The 21,493-nt window shown below is 33.6% G+C and overlaps 2 protein-coding genes across 3 annotated transcripts; one reads left to right on the top strand and one right to left on the bottom strand.

Annotated features, from left to right (window-relative positions):
• Nucleotides 1–886: 886 nt before the first annotated feature.
• LOC111806512 (LL-diaminopimelate aminotransferase, chloroplastic) lies at nt 887–6,317 on the top strand. The gene is made up of 10 exons (XM_023691898.2): nt 887–1,045; nt 1,161–1,234; nt 1,492–1,559; nt 1,713–1,829; nt 2,442–2,504; nt 3,512–3,616; nt 3,830–3,880; nt 4,267–4,587; nt 5,329–5,535; nt 5,738–6,317. The coding sequence occupies exons 1-10, from the start codon at nt 963–965 to the stop codon at nt 6,029–6,031; spliced, it is 1,383 nt and encodes a 460-aa protein (XP_023547666.1). The 5' UTR covers nt 887–962; the 3' UTR covers nt 6,032–6,317.
• Nucleotides 6,318–6,966: 649 nt separating this feature from the next.
• On the bottom strand, nt 6,967–20,440 carry LOC111806429 (putative sphingolipid transporter spinster homolog 2). Of its 2 annotated transcripts, XM_023691780.2 has the most exons (16): nt 20,302–20,440; nt 18,445–18,576; nt 16,979–17,080; nt 15,976–16,080; nt 15,732–15,807; nt 15,301–15,375; nt 15,023–15,125; nt 14,897–14,962; nt 12,833–12,902; nt 11,515–11,606; nt 11,328–11,404; nt 11,109–11,222; nt 10,584–10,703; nt 9,774–9,902; nt 8,003–8,081; nt 6,967–7,424 (listed from the first exon to the last, which is right to left on the bottom strand). In XM_023691780.2, the coding sequence occupies exons 1-16, from the start codon at nt 20,364–20,366 to the stop codon at nt 7,291–7,293; spliced, it is 1,539 nt and encodes a 512-aa protein (XP_023547548.2). In that variant the 5' UTR covers nt 20,367–20,440; the 3' UTR covers nt 6,967–7,290. The 2 variants fall into 2 exon arrangements, with proteins under 2 accessions (XP_023547548.2, XP_086973085.1); XM_087116959.1 differs by lacking the exon at nt 10,584–10,703.
• Nucleotides 20,441–21,493: the final 1,053 nt, after the last annotated feature.

Raw genomic sequence — 21,493 nt, 5'->3', positions numbered from 1 at the left:
TCCTCATTGAATTTTATTTAATTTAATATTTTACAAATACTAATTTATCTACTTAATATCTGAAGTTTTTATTTAATTAAAAATTTTCTTAATTATTAAAAAGTTTATACATTATGAAAATTATGTACGGTAAATTTTAAAATAATATTATAACTGATCTCAGTGCTATAGAAAAAAGGAGTCGGGTTGCCAGACCTGCTGAACATTATACCCTGGTGAAGAGTAGGAGTTTTATTTTTTGATTATGACGTATGCTATAAGATCATCCAAATTAATTTTTGTGAGACATTGTGGTTTGTTAATCCATGCAATTTCTAACGTTAACAGTGAGTTCAATGACCAATTTGATACATACGGGAAGTTATCGAGGGAACAGGAGTTTCAAGTGATATGCAAATTCGAGCTGGAAAAAGTAATATTTGACGAATACAAAGGGTTCGCCTTCTCTTTTCTTCTTCCATTTGATTCCCCTTGGAATAACCTAAAAACGCTAAAACACTTTTTAAAACACTCATTTTAAATGGGTCTAACGCTCAATGTCGAAGAGCTCCAAAATTCAACAAGACACGTGGACTAAAAGTCTATAATATCAACATTTGATGAGTTTTAAGGACGCGGAATTCAAGAAATTAAAGAGAGGACACTTTTTATAAAGATGAGAGATGTTAATATTAATTTAAAATTTTAATGTATATTTTTTAAAATTTTAAAGGGTATTATTAAAATATTTTATAGTTAATAAGGATATTTTTGAAAAAAAAAAAAGTAATTAATGTATGTTTTAAATTTATTTGAAAATTTTGAAAGTCGTAGGTAATTTTTTAAACCAATTTTATTAATTAGCTTTTTTCTTTTTTTTTTTAAATTTTTATAATCAAATTTAGGGTTTCAGTTGCTTAAGAAAAACCGGCCACTTCCGTTGAAGAGGACATCATCCACTGAAAACATTTGGTACTGGAAAAATGGCGGCTACGCACAGCTTATCCTCTGCTGCACTCTCATCGTCTTCCTCCTCCTTTTTCTCGCACTCCAGTTTCAATGCCAAGTACTTTCTCTGTCACTTCATTTTCGTTTTGAGTGGTTTTTCGTTGGAACTGGAACTTCTGCATGTCTCGTTTTGTCGCATAAGAATCATCGAAATTAACTAGTTTATTCTCCAGGAATCCGAAGGTATCATTTCCAGGAACAAGGTTCCGCGTCAAGTGTGTTGCAACGTCTCAAGATTCTACGACAGGTATTGCGGAAATTACAGATTGTGTTTGAAGATATAGAATATGAATCTTCAATTTAAAAACCTCTCGTAGATTATCGGTTGATGAAAGTAATGATATCCATAGCTCCGGAGTCTCTCCAACTCGTCTTCTTCCTGCCCCGTATTTCTTCTACTTCGATGATATCTGCGAAAATGAGAACTTATCTGCTTCTTCATCTTCTTATTGGCGTTCTTTTGTTGTTTTTTTTTTTTTTTTGTTTTTGTTTTTTGTTCTTAAGCCTACAAAACATCGGTCCCTCGAAATGCGAACATGGCCAAACTTCAAGCTGGATACCTTTTTCCTGAGGTGTGTAGTGTGTTTTTCTCAAGGTCTTAGTTCATGCTATTGATGAATTTCCATGCTTGAGCTTTTTAGTTTTATTTTCATCTTGAAATTTCGATATCATCGCTTTGTATTAACTTTAGCGGTAATATTGTATATGTGTATATATTATAATAGATTGCAAGGAGAAGGAATGCGCACTTGCAGAAGTATCCTGATGCGAAAGTAATTAGCCTTGGAATTGGTGACACTACTGAGCCTATTCCTGAGGTTATTACATCGGCCATGGCAAAGGTATAAATAAATTACTGCTTCTGGTTCTTGTAACTCGCAAATTGTAACAGGTGTAGGAATAATGAGCCATCTCTGTCGAGAAACAGTAGTTGATCTAGGATATTAGCTGAAGTTGAATTTTGTTATATTGTATGAGAAGGAGAGTTGGTCAGAATCGTTAAAATATTTTACTTAATATCATATGAAAATATAGACCTTGCGTTGATCAGTGTCCTGTCTTTCGTATGGTCTGATCATTTTTATTTTGGATAAACTCGTCTCTTCTGTTGTCGGGATTCGGCTTACTAGGGTAGTGTTACTGCCATCTCCTTCCTAGTGAAATTAGTCCTTTTTTCTTACATATTTGCATGTAATTTTTTGTCTCGTTCAATTGAATTTACTACGAGTTTCAGACACTCCTTATAGAAGTTTAGTTTGTATGAAATAAAACTATTCTATGGTGTCCAATTCACCCATTACATTTTTCTTCCAACTGTTTGCACTTAATTGGAAGGTTTCCCTGGAGTTGTTTTCATGCCAGAAGATCATAAACCTCATATTACTTGATTTTTTTAGCTAAAAAACTGTTTTTAACTTAGTCATTTATGACGAATCTGTTTTGTTCTTTGGCAGAGATCACATGCATTGTCCACACTAGAGGGTTACAGTGGATATGGGGCTGAGCAGGGCGAAAAGGTATGCAATTCAGTCCCGACAAACTTTGTTACTCCTGCTAGCCTTTTGAAGTGAAATTGCGCATTTGGCATCTTGACTTTTGAAGTGTAGTTGTGCATTTGGCATCTTGATTGAAGTTTCTGATATTTGGAAAGGGTTCTCTAACGAGTGATCTTCCTAATGGGTGAATTTTGTGTAGAAATAGTGAGAAGCCTAGCCACTCTTTTGTACACTGTAACACCCCTAGCATAAGGTATTACTGACTTTTGCTTCAAATTCATGGGATTGCATCTTTTAGTTTGGCATGTTGTAGAACCAACTTTTATCAGTAGTGGACTTCATCCAACAAAACCTTGGGGGCCATACTCTTACCAGAAGAGCTAAGGTCTTGTGACAAAGTGCTATTTTGGTCTTTAGAACCCATGGAAGGAAACATAATAGGAGAGTGTTATTCGATTCTTATAAGACTTGGGAGAGATCTTTGATTTAGATTCTTACAGTACTTTGACGGGTGTGGTCAGTTGCTTAAAAAATTGCTACAACCACTCTCCCCTTTTCGTTTGTATCAATTGGAGCACACTTTTTTTTTTCAAGTATGCCTTTGGGCTTTGGCGCATTTTTAGGTAGGTTGTACTTTTTCATGTTCCTCTTAATTTTAACTTATCTGTTTCTATTTAGAATAAAAGTTTAGCATGATCAAATACGATACACGGATTTTATATTGTGAAAGGTTCCCTCAACATTTTGCCGGCACCTTCAACAGTTTTACCACTTGGTTTTGGCTTACGTCCGACAACAGTTTTCTCGATTTGATATGCCTCTTCCGTCAAGCATGTGCGTTCCAGCAATGACTTTTTAAAAAAACTTTTGCTACCCAGCTTGTATAGTTTCAAATTAATATGCTGTCAGCTGCCTTATTGTGTTAATAAGTGTTTTCCATCATTTTTGCATTGACTTGATGACTTGACTTCTTTTAGGTCATTTCTTTACAAGATTGGTAGTTCTAATTTAGATGCTGATTTGTACAGCCAGTGAGAGCTTTAATTGGCAAAACATTTTATAGCGGCCTTGGCATAGAAGAAGATGATATCTTTGTTTCTGATGGTGCAAAATGTGACATAACACGTCTTCAGGTATGGTTTGTTTTAGTTTGGAAAAAAATTCATCTGTTAAATCTATCTATTTTCAACGTATTTGTTTTTTTTTCCCCTTTAATGTTGATCATCAAACTTAGCTAAAATGTAAGATAGCATGGGTAATCATCTGTGTCGTAACTTGGGTAATCATCTATGTGTCTGCCATCTTGTTACTATCTACTATCTAACTTCTCTTCCCACTCTTGGCAGCTTGTTTTTGGCTCCAACGTGTCAATGGCAGTGCAAGATCCATCATACCCGGTGATTGCTCTTCTCATTAACAAACTTTTAGATATTTAACTGGTGCACTTATAACATTTTGCCAATCCACTTCTATATGAGGCATTTACTTAGATGATCATTTGAAAAGTATTGAGCTCTTCTTTTGTACAACCATTTAGCTGCATCTCATTTTTTTCTGTTCTGCAAGACGTATTTGCATTTGCACCATTAGAAAACTTCACTTGTAGGTTTAGTCACATTAGCTAACGGATAAGTTCACTACAGCTCAAGCTATAAATTATTTCATAATTTAGAAAATATATTTGAAGTAATTTTTGTTACTCCTTTCTCTCACTTCTTGGTGTATAACTTTTTACCTACTTCTGCAGATTTAATTTCTAATCAAGAATTTTGTTGAACTGTAGGCTTATGTGGACTCGAGCGTCATCTTGGGGCAGACTGGACAGTACGAAAAGGATGCTGAAAAGTATGGCAATATTGAATACATGAGATGTACTCCAGAAAATGGATTTTTTCCGGATTTATCTAAGATTCCCCGAACAGATATCATATTTTTCTGTTCACCAAACAATCCTACCGGCTCTTCCGCAACAAGGGAACAGTTAACCCAACTGGTGCAGTTTGCTAAAAAGAATGGGTCAATTATAGTCTATGATTCTGCATATGCAATGTATATATCAGACGATAATCCAAGATCTATCTTTGAAATTCCTGGAGCGAAGGAGGTAAATTTCGTCAAGATTACTTTTTCAATGTCTGCACTTGGCAATTTCTATCTGATTGCAAATTCCATCACAATACATTTGTGTCGAAGTTTTGAATCTTTCAAATACGTATCTCTAGTTCCTCTATTGTTATGTACAGCTCCACTATATTGTTTGGATTCTCCTTTTAGATCTTGTGATGGTCTGGTCTCATCCTTTGATTCCAATTTTGTCATTCCGAACAGGCCTAATAATTGTGTACATACCCGAATTATTTAATGCAAGAATAATCAAACGGCAGAGTTCTCTTTCTAAAAATGAAAGTATTTTACTATCCTTGAAAATCAAAAGCTATTGGATCCTACCATCCACATATGTTCTTAGCATATCTGCAGGCTGGAGCAAATTCACAATTCTTGATGAGAACATATAGAAGAACAAGCTAATTAGTTACATGTAGGAATAACAGCAGAAGACTTTCCTGTCGAGGCACTTTTGCTAGAATCTCTCTCTGAACGGAAACATTAATGTACTAAGGATTAGTGGAGAATGGAGATGATGGTATAGTAGGAAGTCAATTATATCTCACTTGGAATTATGTAGCAATTTAATATTTAGCTTATCATTTATATTAGATGATAGAATAGATGTTTGGATTTGTAATTCTCTGTATCTTTTCACCAATTATTTACTTTCGTATTTGTTGAGGAACGATAGGCAATTTATGCTTTATGTTGCATGATCTATTTTTCTGTTGTGCAGGTTGCAATTGAGACATCATCATTTAGCAAGTATGCTGGATTTACTGGAGTTCGTCTTGGTTGGACAGTTGTTCCAAAGGAGCTTATGTTTTCTGATGGATTTCCCGTTGCTAAAGATTTCAACCGCATTGTTTGTACTTGCTTCAACGGCGCATCCAACATTGCCCAAGCTGGGGGTTTGGCTTGTCTTTCGCCAGAAGGGCTTGAGGTCTGCTATTTACAGTTTCCTCTTCTTTTTTTTACAGTTTCTCAATGTTTTTTATAAACATAAACGTGTATAGTAACCTTAATCCCCTGAAATACGGTGAATAATTTGGAGCACTTCATTTGAACACAGTGCAATTTGTATTTGACGTCGACACAACAAAATTACATAGGAAATCAAGGAATTTATCGACTTCTACTTGCAGGCTATGCGCGGGGTTATTGGTTTTTACAAAGAAAACACCAGTATCATTATGGACACATTCAACTCGCTTGGGTTTAATGTGTATGGAGGGAAAAATGCACCATATGTGTGGGTTCGTTTCCCTGGCCGGAGTTCGTGGGAGGTATTTGCTGAGATACTAGAGAAAACACATGTCGTGACAACCCCTGGAAGCGGTTTCGGACCTGGTGGCGAAGGATTTATCAGGGTAAGTGCTTTTGGTCACAGAGAGAATGTCTTGGAAGCTTGCAGAAGATTCAAGCAGCTATACAAGTGAAAGAAGAGAAGCGATGCAGGTGGATGAGATTTAAATCTCAGGTGCCATCCTTCTATTCTTCAACTCTTGGAATTATGTACTACATGTTTTTGACATTTGCCTTTGGCATTTCATTTTCATTTGAAATGTACAAAAGCATTCCAGTTGTAGCTTGAGGCGTTTCTGTGTGTCGGAGGATTTCGGTCGGTTTTCATCTAAGCAAATAGCGACGACGCCTGTTGCATTTGAGGTCTGTATGAAGTCTATCTCTTTAAATCAATAAATTTAAATGCTACCATTTGACCAATTAGCTTTGATTTGATGAATACTTGAGTTCCGTTGAATTCCTTGTTAACACATGCCCCATTGATTGAGGACTTGGATATTGGAATGTTGGGAGGTACGGGGGCACTTAGGTCTTGGAGGTCTGGATCTGTTTCTCATGACAAAATAGGGCGATTGGGTGTGAGTTTTGGATCTATTTCTTCCTTGATTTATTGATTTAAGATCTTTAACACGGTCGAAGTCATTTTCTTTAACCAATCGAACTATATGTTCGAACACATAGTCTTCTAGTCCCCCATGTTCTTCCCTTTTCATCCTCCTTTCATTATTATCATTCTTACCCCTTGGGTTTCTTTTGTTGCATTGGTCGAGATAAAATTAGTGTTACGGGCGCCCCATGTGTTCGGAAGTGTAACAACTTAAGAATGTGCTTAACGTCATCCAGAGGAGTTTCAAGAATTAGGTATCTGTCTTAAGCATATGCTTCCCGGTAACCAAAAACCGTAAAGCATCTCTCTAGAAAAGCATAGATATCTATTCTCCATGAGGCAGGCAATGGCTCATAAAGTGGCGAATCGCTTCCGAATATTGACTGTGATTTCTCAGCTGATAAAACCTCAAACTCTACATTATCTGATTGAAGAACTTGATAGGATGAGTCAAATGTCATATGTTTCAAACTAAGATTGCAGTTAAATTCTTCTAAACAAACAAACAAACAAATATCTTGTACACCAATGAATTTGAGTTAACAAACTGTACCTAGTCCTGTTCTTTAATTATAGGATGAGCTACATTTGTCAATCGGCCCTAGTCTTTTTTGCTAGGCCCTAGTCTTTTTTGCTAACCAATTATACGTAGTCTAGTTTTTTTAAATACACATGCGTCCTAACCGTGTTAAAAGAACATACTTACATAAGAACAGCTACGAGAAAACTATGCAAACCCCAGCAGTCCACGAGCATGGAGTGAGAGAAACCAAAACAAAAACTAATTTATGGTTCGGAAGAAGATTCAGCGATATTAATCAACTTTTCTTCGAGCAACGGTGTCGTGCTTGACTGATTCGTTGTAGAATCTTCGTGATGATCGTCATCATCCAATGACTTTACACTGGGTAGAAATACACCTGCCAGTGCAAACAGGTTGAAGTTGGAATTTTTCTCAAATGAATATGATTTATACTTGATATAAAAAACTATGAGAAGTGTCCCTTTTTATTCTTTCATTTTTCTTGATGGAAATTATTATTTTAAAATAATAATTAATTAAATTTCTTGTACAAAAAATCATAACATTAATCTGTTCTCTATAGATCATCATATACTACTGTGTCCTTCAGCTCTAAAAAAATTTCTTCCACAAAAAATCCCTTAATTTCAATCAACATATTGTCCCACCATAGAAATTTGACATTCTTAAAAATCTTATGCAACAATTTCTTCCAAAATTTAGGTGCCAAAGCATCAAGATTGCTAGAGGTACCCAATTATTATGCAACATCTACAGAAACAAGCTGCCCTAACCATGTAACACAATCATATCCAATACTATGAAACACTTCCCATAATTTTATGCTAAATATCATAGACGAGTGACCGTATTAAAATGATATGTTGAATATAATTGTAGTATCTAAAAAATTTCATCTACCATTGAAGGGGTCAATGTAAATAGCTTAAAATAATAAACGAAATAAAAGCTTACCTACAAACCATATTAGAGCTGCTGGAAACAAGATAGCTGTAAGAATAAGAGAAGTCACCCTCCAGTTGTTAACATGGTCCTGCACAATCATAAGAACACCATTTGAGACTTCAAGTTATCAGAAGAACTTAAGAGTTTAAGATCGTGTTTTATAACTAACTGATTAAAAAAAATCGTATTGGTTTTATGATCATCTCTTTACGACGAGTTTCATCCTTCTTAAGAAAATATTTGAATTCTTAGCTAAATTCTAAAAACAAAAACAATTACTTTTTTAGCTTTCAAAACTTGACTTAATTTTTTAAAACTTATGAAAAAAAAAATAGATAACACACCAAGGAAACTTATGAAAAAAAATAGAAAACAAGGAAACTCAAAAGGGAAAGTAGTATAGGCTTAATTTCAAAAATCAAATAGTTATCAAGACTTTTTTTTTCTTTTTCAATTATGAGTTTTTCCTTTTGTTTTGTTATCTACTCTTTTATATTTGTTCTAAAAGACGAACTTTGAAATCTAAAAGAAGTAATTTTTTAAAAATAGTTAAGAATTCAAATATTTATTTAAGAAAGATGATACTAAAAAAAAAAAAAAAAAAAAAAAAAAAAAACTAAACGGTGCCTAAAATATTCACTATTGGAAAATGCAAGATGTGTATCCTAATCTACCCACTTAACTCTTTATTCTTTAGGGTGAGTTTTAGATAAGTTTTTAAATAATGCGTTCTTTTTTTCTTTTTTAATGCTTTAGACTGAAACATTTATTCTTTAAAGACTTCAAGATTTAGAAACTTATAAATAACTAAAAAAAATTATACTGTTTAAAAGATCATGCCAAACCTACTCCTGTAGTTCCTATTTAAGTAGGCACACAAGTTCGACAAAATGATTAAGGATTTCTTCCGGTTAGATGGATGATTATAAAAATGCAACCCCTATTCCCAAGTGGCTTTGGAGGTATCCAAAAGGATCTGAGGCATTTTGGCATAAATAACTGTGAGCCATGGCTAAGATTTCTTTGGTTTTTCATTAGTGCATGCAGCTATACCACTTCAAAAAAAAAAAAAAAAAAAGAAAAAAAAAAAAGAAAAGAACCATGGAAGACAATTGCCAAAATATTCCTGCGTTGACAAGTTCCTCGTGTTTAAGAATGCTATTTTGGGAAGATTTTTGGTGTTCAGTTCTATTACATATTTCATTATGTTCCCTGCTCTTTATGCTTTAGCAAACTAAAGGTTTTTCAGTTCAAATTATGTGGAATAGTGGCACAACTAGCTAGAACTTTTGGTTTGGGAGGGAATGATGAATGAATAGGTGGAGGGGCTGCCTCTTGCAATATTTTGAATTATGCCCACCCTCTAGAGATAAAGATTATAGATAGTATGGCCTTAAAATTCCAATGTCTTTACTGTTCCTTGTATATTAAACCGATTGCAAGAAAAGATGATCGTAATGAAGATCTTTGTATGAGAATTTGGGGGATCAAAGTTGTAAATGTAAGGTTCTTCTTTGTACGGTTCTTGTTGACCCAGCACTCTCTCACGAGCACCCTCTAGGCTTAAGAACTTTTAACCCAAGACATTTAAGTTCACCCCATCACACTATATTTTCTAAATTGGCTTGGAGAAAAACTAACAGGAAAAGGCACCCTATTGTGTTGCAGAACTTGTCATAACATGTAGTCCAACCGAAACAAGTACACAGCTAAAACGTCTTTATTACTGAGTAGTTCAAAAAGATGAAATAAGATTCAAAGTGGAAGGAAAAATGAAAACCTGAAGAACTCCGACAAGAGGCGAGGATGGCACGTCTCCAAAGATGTGGATTGCAACAGTAGACATGGCCATAGATAGTGGCCTTAGATTTGGTTTAACGGCCTCCAAATTAATATAATTTACAGGACCCTGGAAAAGATAAAAGTTCATGACAACTCCAAATACTGGGATAAGGAAGTGTAATGATACGGGGATTGTGACAAATAAATTATATACTCAATCATAAGATTAAAAGACAACAAAATAAGGTGGCTCAGAAAGAAAAGCATTGTCATGGCCTCCTCCTTCTCAATAGATTTCACATTTCTCGTAATTAACGGTGAAATATCCTAAGTTAATATGTTAGAAAGTTTGCTTACATGGCATTCCCTTTCAATTTCTTTTTTCAGTTATAATCCCTTTAATTATAAGTTATAATTGGAGATCTAAGTCTAGGTCAGCAAGTGTTGTGGGTACACACTTTTGGGTATAGTTTGTGAATTTATGACTGGTTTTCTTTGTTATCCATAGTTTAAATTGAGATTTGTGAGTTTTATTTCTTTCTTCAATATTCAAACTTTTCTCTACATAATGTAAAATTAGTTTCCTTCACAAAAGAGTTTGCTTACAGAATTTGGTACCACAAAGCAAGAAATTATGTACTCTTGAATTAAAGTACCAATTTAAGTCCCACAGAAGCCTCCTTTGCAACAAAAGATGTTCAGATACCATTTCAGTAAGTTATTGCAGAATTTCATTAAGAGAAACTAGGGTAGAAAAGGGATGATGAGAAATAAACCAAGAAAAATTGGGGGAATAACGTTCTATTACCTGGATAGCAAAAACGAATAGTTCACCAATTGAAAATAGGGCTAGGTAGATATAAACATTCTCAAAACAGAAGGCACTGAAGCAAAGTATTGCTCCGACAAAGGTTGTTACAGAGAGAAGCTGCAGCACAATTTGAGTGAGATAGTTAGATTAAGATTGACGTCCATGTTTATAAAATGGAATGCAAAAAATTCCGTAGGTTGATAGCAGGTTAGATTTGAGAAAACATCAGGAATCCCCAGAGATTTCTCAACTTGGTGAGTCGACAATATTGGTGGACACCATTACTAGCATGCCTAACTAAGAACTTTATGTACATTTTTCCCATGTATGCCTCACAGTAATTAAAGTGATGGAATATAAAAAAGATGGGAAAAAAAAAAAAAAAGAACCAAAATTTTCCTCATGGCACTATAGTATAAAGTATGATCAGTTCCTTCTAAAACCTTTTTAGAAAGCTATGCAATCATGGGAAAAGATTGTAACGTGTGGGGATCCATAATCACAATTCGCATAAAAGCCAACCTTGAAACCATTTGAAATGGTGTTACTCATAAAATCCAGAACATAGCCTCCTCCCAGTGTGCCCAATATTCCAGATACCACCGTTATTCCTCCAAAGACCAAGTCAGCATTGCTCTGCAAAAGATCCGAACTTTATCTACACAAATCTTGCACGTGCAAAAGTTCTTCTAGAGATCTCACATATAAGAAAATGGTTGATCAACTATATGAAAATCTCACCAGATGATAGATACTGTAACCAGCTTTAGGTCCCCAGTATGAATACGCGCCTAAGACAAAATTGTATGCCATATAACCTAAAACAGAAACTCAAAGCCCTCAGAAAACAGGGGAAAATGTAGCACAAACTCCTAGTCATTACATTCACAGTAAATGGAGATGGGTTGAGAGCAGGTGAACAATATACCTAAAACGTTAATAACATAAACCTTATTAACCAAGAGTTCTTTCATTTCTTTCCCAAATTTTGAGAGCTGATTCCTCCCATTAGTAGCAAAGCTGTTACAAATTAAGAATAAGAATAAATGAAATCAATACACAGCTTAACAATTGTAATGTGGAAGTCCTACCGCTGCATGGCATGCTACTGCTATGCTATTAAGGGGAGATTATATCAGGTGAGTAATAAATCATTTTAATAAATTCATTTTGAAAAGACGACAATGTAATTTAAAAGAAAATGATGAATAATTTGATCATTTACTAATAACCTATGCTTGGTTGTCATCTCTCTCGATCAAAATGATAAGAAATTGTTGGAAGAATATTGCACAAAATCACATTCAAAGGGGGAACTAAATCTTCCCACTCAATCAGAATAAACTGTACCGCAATGGAAGACGAGACAAGAAATCTACATAACTTCAATATGTGATGCAAAATCATACATTTTCAATTGGAAGACAAGAAAATACTATTCATTTTTTATTTTGTAATTTTGTAGCCAATGTATGGAAGAGGCTTCACAATAGGTTTCATTCTAATTCAATACTTGATTATAAGTTCCATACTTTTTAGTTCCATTTGAGGCTCTGATCATAAGGGTGGGACTTTGGAATGTAAACTGGCAGTATCACGGATATTTTTGGGAAACATGGTTAGAAAGAAAAACAGAGCATGTTAGCTATCTTCAGATTGCTCGATTATTTGGAGCTCAATATCTCAAGTCTTCTGTTCGGGCTTATTGGCAATGGACACAAGGTTACTGGCAAAGTACCCATGTTTCTGAAATGAAATGATTGGAAAGCCTTTTTCTTGTAATAATGCTATCAACTTTCAAGGCACTAGAGGTCAGATCCAGCCCCATTCTTCATATATTTATTTCTTTAACGAAGTGTTCACATAAAAAAGGACCATGTACTTAGTGTGAAGTTTCATTAGGACTTCGCCAACAAAATATGAAGTCCAATCTCTAGGCATTTACTATTTGTTACTTTCAAGGATAATTATATGATAAAATATTAGAATATGTAGGTTAACAATAAAAAGAATGTCCCTTAACTTCTAAGAATTATCAGAAACTCTAACTTCACCGAAAGATAAGAAAATATATTCACTTCAGCACAAGAAGACTCATGATAATTTGCAACCCGCAGTTACTTATAGAAAAAAGTGTATTTGCCTTTGGCGAAATAAGAACACCTCCGTGGGTCACAGGTTAGACAAATGGAAGTGTCTATGTTTCACTGAGCTACCAGATGCCAAACTCTAGCAATCCTACTTACCTGGAAGATTTCACTGAGCTATCTTCAGCAATGGAGAATGCACCACCGTTGCCATTTGAAGCTTCCGTCTCTGAGTACATAGACATGTAAAGCCAAATTAAGAAGCAGGCAAAGAGATATTTTCACTTTTACCAATTAATACGTGACAGTGATATTCTCAACTAATTGAGCTAGAATCAAAAGTTAAGCAAAGAAAGCATCAAATAGCATCAATAATCAAGAGGTTTCTTTCGTAGCAATACGTGCCTAATATGAAGCAATAAGCGTAATCTGATAACAGAGTCCTCTGAAAAAGCATACTAATACTGAAAATCTACAAAACAAAAGTCAAAACTTCCATCTTTGGAATACTATTATAAAGCTTCGAGAAATTACACAGAGGCTTTCAGGGCTCTAAGGTGGGAAATGGCCTAAAAACTGGAAAGATGTTTGGGCTGGGACCAGCCGCTCAAATGTATGCTTCTGAGAATTCTTCACCTTTCATTATCCAAATGGCGAAGTAAATTGAAATCTCAATTTGCATGTTTTGGATGCAGGTTATCCTACCTCCAAACTCACAACTAGTTGGAATCATAAAACTCCAAAGGTGAAGGTCTTCCCATAGTAGGTGGATAAACACAGGAGAATTGATACATACAAGATTCCCAAATAGGGCTCTCCATCCAAATTAGTTTCTTTTGTGTAAACGAAATGAAGTTAGGCACTACATTTTTTTTGCAGCAAGTTTAGCTCCTTGTGGGCTTTGAACGATAATTTAAGAGTTCATGTCAACTACCATGTGGTTCACATGCAGGAAAACACCCGGTTGATGGTACTACGGATCTGGCTGGAGTTTATGAAAAAAGCCAAAGCCCTGGTCGGATTTCAACTGATGCTTTACCATGGCGTTACTCTACCATTGAGTTAAAAAAAGCCTATTTTAATTAATTCAATTTCTGAATAAACCACTAGCCATGATGAGGAGTCTAATGTATATAATTATTATAAATTACAAATAATAAGATATGCACATAAATATATATTATTCACCTATTGAATATAGGTAAAATGGATTTTTTATATTGGATTGGGTTAATTCAATGAATTGTTTCATTATAAGACCAACTCTAATTAAAATGATGAGCCACATCCCCACGAAATTTATTTGACTGATACATCTACATCCACAAATTGAACATCGATCCATTCACTGAATCATTGATAAATCAGTTCGACTTAACAAGAAAAACAATTTTTGATAACTTGATCTCTATCACTCTCTTCCCCAAATTTTCAAATTCATCGTTTTGTTAATTCCAGGACTTTGTGAGATCAAAATATATCTACCTAACCTAATCTTAACAATTAATGAATCAATGAGTGAAAGTATGAGAAATAGAGTTTTATCCCATGGTTAACATATGACCGATCACTTTCTCAAAGGTAATAGCCTACATATTATTTTTTATTTAATTTTTTTTTTCTTTTCAAATATATATAGATATACATTCATTTAACATTTATGCAAATTATTTAAATGATTAAATTTAAATTTAAATAAATAAATAAAATGCAATTCAATTGAAAATAAAAGAACTTCTATATAAAATTATATGGGGAATGGTGAATTTGAATGAACAATTAAAAAATATGACAAATAAAAAATTCTATGGAATAATGAAAGATAGAAATTGCATTATATTATAATATTGACAATTTCAAAAAACTTTTCCTATAGTATAATGGCAGTTGGAAAAGTGTGCCCCCATCTTCTAGTGGTTCACATGCACGAAAAGACCCAGTTGAAGGTAGTCTAAAGTCAATCCACTGTTTTCAGAGTTGTGGTTAGAAATTAATTACAGAATTGGAAGTTGTGGTTAACAATCTAGAGATTGGGAGGAGACTCGGGCTCTCACTACAGTGATTTGAAGAACAATTCCATATAATTTTTCCTTCTTATAGAATTCTTAGCTGAGGTAATGTGCTTAAAGAGGATACGAGTATCTCTTTAATATTTTTTATATGTATCAAAGAAATGATTTAGAATCTTATTATATAGCTTCATAGAGTCCTGAAACGAAGTACCTTGAACTTCCGAGGCAACCAAATCCACAGATCTCAGCTTTCCATATGACCCAGAAGGAGAAAATCCTGTACTTAAAAGTCGTTTAGAAACCGTTAAGTTGCTTGAAGTGACAGTTCTGGACGTACCTTTCAGTTGCAAAGGCTTTATAACAAACCCCAGAATGACAAAGGGAAGCATCAAAATGGCCTCTCCAACAAATGCAATACGCCAATTATAATTACCTCCAACCTATACTCAGTAAAGAATATTATACGAGTGATCAAATAAAAGCATGGATGCACACTTTATGGGAGACGTAAAAGAGAAACAGCATTAGGAATGATTTTTTTTTTTTTTTTTTTTTTTTTTATTCATTCAATATATTCATGAAGTTTAAAAGGAAAATGATGAGAAAAGAATTTACCAATCCACCAAAGATATAGCCAATTGCATACCCACTAGGTATACACATGTAAAATATTCCAAGCCAAGCTGATTTCTGGAAGGAAAAAATAACCAAAAGTACAAAGAATTAACTAAGAAAACACGAAGGAGAAAAAGTAAAAATAACTAATAATTAGAAGAAGCACTGATCCACTAGCATTTTTAAATTTTACATTCTATGCTTTAAGTTCCCAAATGAAATATCACAGTTTGATAAATTTAATGCCACTGATGTCCTATGAAACAGAAGAAGAGTATACCCGACTATCCATTATTATAGAACTTGAAAAATCACATTCTTGTGCTATAAACATGATGTCAGTATACAACACTTGCGAATTTGTATATCATATGGGAAACACTAACGGGCACAAGCCAGAAAATACAACAAATACATGAAAGGAATGTAACCTGAGAAGCAGGTGCATTATCATCAATGAACGGTGCAGCAAGACTCACAAATGATGCTTCACCAACACCAACCAACCTAAAGTAAGCAATGAAGTGCAAGAGCCAAAATTAAAACAAAAAAATAGCTCAAATTAAAGAAAATTCTTTACAATGCCAAAATCAATAACCAATCTGCAAAAAGTGGATTTGAAAAATAGAACACAAACGTGAAGGGAAGAAGGAAAGAGAAAAGAATATTACTCACATGCGGCATATTGAAATGGACCAGAAATTAAATGAAGCAGCACAGCCAATAACAGCAAAAGTCCAGACTGATAATCCAACCCCAATGAGCCTAAATGGGTTGATTCTGCCAAAACGATAAAAATAAAATAAAAGAATAAAGAAGAATAAGAAGAACACGCACACATGCACATAAAAAAAAAAAGTTCAATTCTTCTCCATTACCACAATGACACTGACATCAGGCTACAAAATTTTATCATATTCAGATACTTTAGTTCACTTTAACCTCAGAAAACAACCTCCTTTGAAAATTCACTGGCGTTTTTCCTTTGTGGTGGGGTCCAAATTGGTGCATTCTCTATAAAAGTGCTATTGAGGACCTTCTTAATAAACTCAGGACCTGTCAATTTGCCCAGTCTGTTTGAGGCAGCTTTTCCAATTGTTTGATGTTCGTTTGGCTAGGAATAGGGATTGCAATTCTATAGTGAAGAGGTTTTTCAGCATCTACCTTTTCATGATGGGGGCCGGATTTCATGGCAAACTAGCTTTTTCGCAGTCCTTTGGGGCCTCTGGATCGAGTGACATAATAGAATTTTTAAGGATTGTGAGAGATCATGGGAGGAGAGTTGGTTGCTTGTTATGCATAATGCTCTTTTCGTAATTATCTGCCAAGTCATATTATTTGAACTGAGGGATGTTTGTATAGCTAGTTGTTTGGCCTCTCTTGGTGGGTTGTTCTTTCATATGCCCTTTTGTATTCTTTCATATTCTCTAGATGAAAGCTTGATTTCTCATTAAAAATAACAATAACAATAATAATAAATAACTGACTAAACCTTTAATTCTCGAAATTTTTCTCGAAATTTTTTCAATTTTAATTCAACGTGAAGGGCGTTTGGGACTTTGAACCTCTGACCTCAAGGGAAGGAGTGCATGCGGTTAAGCCAAACTTACTTTGGCAAAAATGAGCAACATATACAAAATATGAAATTCCTATCAGTGTAGAACATGCCTTGACTTACCGTTCTGCTAGTGTTGCAAATATTGGACAAGAAACTAGAAGTCCAACCATGAAACTTGAAGAAAGAACCCCATCCTCAAAATTGCTCAAGCTAAACTCACCTCTATAAATAATTTGACACAAAAAATAGTCAGGTACAGAAATAGTTTATGCCATCAGTCATATTAACATAAGATAATTTCACAACAACATTTAACATATAATGATGTCAACACCAGCAACCAATAGGGCCTACATGACATGAAAAAATAAATAGCTCAAAAAATGATTAGCGTCTTTCAGTTTCACAAATAACTAGCCCTTGGATATCAACATTGCCTAGGAAATGTCGAAGTACAAATTGTTGTGCAAGTATGGAGCTAAATATTATATTTAGGAGACCAAGTTCTTCAGGAAATAATTCCCACATTTATTTATCATAATACTTTAAATCCAAAGACATATTCAGGCCTAAATTGATGACACAAGTATAGTTCTTTTTTAAAAATAAAAACAACGAATTTTTCATTGATTTAGAGAAAAACTTGCAGAAGTCTAAAACTCACGGACCTCATTAAAAAAAAAAAAAAAAAAAAAACTCCAATCTGAGTTAATAACAGAAACGATGTAGTTACAGAAAAACTTTTCTACAGAGCACCAAAAAAATGCATTAATCTAGATTTGTCAACCATTTCCAAATTCCTCCCAATTTTTTCCCTTGTTACTAAGATTCCATAGTTCCTCTCCAACCTAAATCTCCAATATCAGCGATTCAATAAGGTTTGGATATGAAAGCTCAAACTTCAAAATGTGTCGAGCCAAGGATGGAGCCATACCTTGGGGTGAGCAAGCCATAATTGTGGATTGACATTTATTTATTAACAAGCATCTCTACCAATTATATAGTTAACCATAACTTTTTTTATGAGATACCCTACCATAATATAAAAATTCAATCAAATGAAACACAGTGCTAAAAAAATCATCTAAAAGTAAAGAGCATAAAATAACAAATACTTGAATTACTCTTTATATATGGAATATTACATTTTTTTACCTTATTAGTTGAAAATGAAGGTGAATTTACTGGTCCATTACATGATAAATTTATCCTACATTTCTTATGTCTACGATTAAGTACATATAGGGATCAAATACACTTGTAGACTTAAAAAGAAAATTATCACGATAGAGAATGATATATTACTAGAAACGTTGTTTTTGTGAAAAAAAGATTACATATAAACTTCTGCACAATTAAGCATGTGTGTGCCTAATGGCCCAAAATGAGTGTTCACATCTGTTAATCCATGTAGGGTAGATTAACGAGTAATTCTTGCGATCTCATAACTTTAAAGATTTCTTAACGAGTTATAGTTTGAGAATATTTGTTTTATTCTTTTCATATTCCAACTATTTTAAAATAGAAAGAAAATCATCATGGTAAATATCCAGCACCATTTATTTTGAAAGGCTTCTATATCTTACTGTATCCCGGTACCAGATGTGCAAATACCACTTGCTGTGCAAGTTCCTTGACTTCCATTCACACCATTGCTAGCTATAGCTCCTCGATCTATGTAATTTAACAAGTTGATTACACAGAATATAGCAAGAAGCCTGCAGAGATTAAGAAATAAAAGAAAATTCTCAAGTTATCAATTGCAGTACATGACACTTATTTATCCAAACTACTGGTAACTAAAAGTACAACACAAGACAATATGACATCATAAGCATGGCTCGAGTAGAATAAAACATATTGTTTAAAAAAAAAAAAAAAAGATGTATACAAGAAAACATGCCTGACAATACACCAAGAGGTTAAAAGTCCAAATCTCCAATCACACATATTGTTAAAAGAAAAACACAAGACAATGGACTATAGGACGAGTCTGCACCCTAGTTAGAGTTAAATGAACTAATTAGTGACTAAAAAAAGGTCCAACAAAGAAGTCCCGAAAACTTAAAAAATTAGTAGCATGACATAAATTTCACTTAATAGTTGAAGACGTTATATTAATCCTCTGGTCAGGAGTCTGGAGCCACTTCAGCTTCAAAAAGGCATAAAGATATCATAATTCTAACAATTGTACTTAATGGAGCCCACAGCATCCTAAAAGGTTGATACTCAAACCATTCTGGATAGTTTATAATTAATCCATTGTTCCTGTAACCAGTATGTAATATTTCAGCACTTCGACAACTATTACCAAAACCCTTATCTCCTATTAGCCCCAGACAAATGGGTAGAATTTCCAATTAATCAAAGTGCTAAAAGTAAGGATTAAAAACCAAGAGTCCAAGCATCTAGTAAAAGAAATGAAAGCATGATGACTTTGTTAACAAATACAATGAATATTCTCATTTATTCCCGAGTCCTTTCGTAGATTACACCAATAGGCAATAGTAATGCTTATTTAATGAGCACCATACTAAACAAAACCTGATTTGTTTCGGTAACTTTTTTTCATATGAATCTGAATGTCACTAAATAATGCGTGCTCGAAAGGAAAAGAAATCTCCCAATGAAGTTAAAAAAAAGGTACTCCAAAGGGTAAAATTAACCAGATAAATGGAAAATATAATTAGTGAGATTATACCAATTCGACCATATGAACCTAGTTAAAGCAATAAATTCCTTTATGTTCCTATGCCCGTCTTTAAAAGTCTCCAAATTCTCTCCACACATTCTTCCTACCATTGCCCCATAAGACCTGAGTCTTGGAACTTGTGATCACAGACGAGTTGGAAGCCTATTGCAATCATTCGGGAAGCACCATTGCAAACAAAAGATATCCAGTAATCAAAATGAAAACCAGAGGGGTGGACTGACAGCATGCGACTTTACAATATTACCATCCAACCAATTGAATTGCTGGTGACCTATGCTCGCAAGAAACGACCAGATATCAAGGGTTCCCGATTAAAGCGCTATTCCTCTTATTTTGCACATTGTTAGCTCAGCATTATTCCCTTAGAAGAACAAATGCATCTCGATTACACGAATAATTCCTATTTCAAGACAGAGATAAGTGATCAAATGTAGCACACAAAATATCCATTTATCTCCCGCAATTCATCGCTTTTTCCAGAAAGAAACAAGCAAACACCGATCATGAACATTCACAGACAAAATACCCAAAGTAACTTAGTCAGATACCAAATGAACACTAACAAAACCATAAATCTCCGAGAAATAGTCTTATCCTAAACTGAATAACTTCCATTTAGAAGTCAACTTGATAGATCAATCAATTTTGACTTCCTCCATTCAAATTGTACTTTCTCGCCAACCAAACAACCAATTGAATCTTAAAGCATCGCGAACAAATAGAAAATCACCTCTTGGGAGTGAACCAAGATGGAGTGTCAGTAGCCGGAGCTCCCGCAGCGTCCATTTCCGCCATGATATGAAAATTTGCTCGTCGAATGAATTAGATCATTCCCCACGCAATAAGCCTGACCATAAAATATCTTCCGATATCCCAATTATATTATTTAAATAGTTTGCGCGTTAAAATATTATTGTTTTTTACTTCCAATTAATGCAACTTTCGGTAAAAAAAAAATCAATTTGTTACTTATAATTTCTATTTTTTAGACTTGTTTTAACGCTTATTATTATTTAATTTAATTAAGAAAAACACACTGTAAAATTAAATTAAATTAACATCGATAGTTTTACCGCTTTTGACAATGTAAAAAATTGAGGGATGAAAAGTTCTAACCTCTTTATTTGTATAATTTAATTTCTAATTGTGAATTTTCTCTGTTTTCACATGTTAAAATGGACAAATTTACTTTGGGTAAAAAATGAGTCTTATTTTAACTATTGATAATTTTTTTAAAGTTTATAGACTAAAATACGATACTCGAAGGGCACGGTGATATTTGAAAGCTCCTTATATCCTCGACTGGTCGTAATTTATGTTAATCTTACCAGAGGTGAGACTTTATCCTCTAACCCTTGGATTAGAAACGGATACAAGGTGGGGCTCCATACTTTTGTCCCCGTCTCCTCTTTCATTTTCCAATCCTCCTAACATTTTTATTTTATATTGAATAAATTAATAAAAATATTCATAAATAGTGTATTTTGTCTTAAAAATAATCATAAACTTTCAAAAAAAAATAATAATAATACTTGTAAACTTAAAAAAATGTTTTTAAAATTTTGGATGGAATCCGTTAATAAATGTTTTTAAAATACTTTTAAACTTTTTAATAGCGTTTTAAAATTTTCTTTAAACTTTAAAAAGTTTCAAAATTTCACTAAAAAATATACCATTAATAGTCTGTATTATGTTAAAAAAAAACATAATACTGATAAAAATTTAAAAATAGTATTAATATCTTTAATCTATTATCTTCAATATATGCATGAAAATTATTTATTGACGTCTTATAAGTTATATATTATTTTAATGTTATCATATTTAAAAATCTAAAGGTAAATATATTAGAAAATTAAATATATATTCTAAATTTTCTAATCAAAAGGTAAAAGAAGAAATATTTGAAAATTTAAAAGTAT

Source organism: Cucurbita pepo, chromosome 1, assembly GCF_057944985.1.
Source record: "Cucurbita pepo subsp. pepo isolate OVF chromosome 1, ASM5794498v1, whole genome shotgun sequence".
NCBI classification, from domain to species: Eukaryota; Viridiplantae; Streptophyta; class Magnoliopsida; order Cucurbitales; family Cucurbitaceae; genus Cucurbita; species Cucurbita pepo.
Note: the sequence above shows the minus strand (reverse complement) of the source record. Positions and strands in the feature narration are given on the sequence as shown.

What these genes read in the sequence shown, in the direction of transcription:
- LOC111806512 (XM_023691898.2), top strand. Translation starts at nt 963, where the DNA reads ATGGCGGCTACGCACAGCTTATCCTCTGCTGCACTCTCATCGTCTTCC. An exon ending in GGGCTGAGCAGGGCGAAAAG is followed by an intron (nt 2,505 to 3,511) that starts GTATGCAATTCA and finishes TGATTTGTACAG; the next exon opens with CCAGTGAGAGCTTTAATTGG. An exon ending in AAATTCCTGGAGCGAAGGAG is followed by an intron (nt 4,588 to 5,328) that starts GTAAATTTCGTC and finishes TCTGTTGTGCAG; the next exon opens with GTTGCAATTGAGACATCATC.
- LOC111806429 (XM_023691780.2), bottom strand. Translation starts at nt 20,366, where the DNA reads ATGGCGGAAATGGACGCTGCGGGAGCTCCGGCTACTGACACTCCATCT. An exon ending in GCTATATCTTTGGTGGATTG is followed by an intron (nt 15,126 to 15,300) that starts GTAAATTCTTTT and finishes TACTGAGTATAG; the next exon opens with GTTGGAGGTAATTATAATTG. An exon ending in CCATTTCAAATGGTTTCAAG is followed by an intron (nt 10,704 to 11,108) that starts GTTGGCTTTTAT and finishes ATTGTGCTGCAG; the next exon opens with CTTCTCTCTGTAACAACCTT.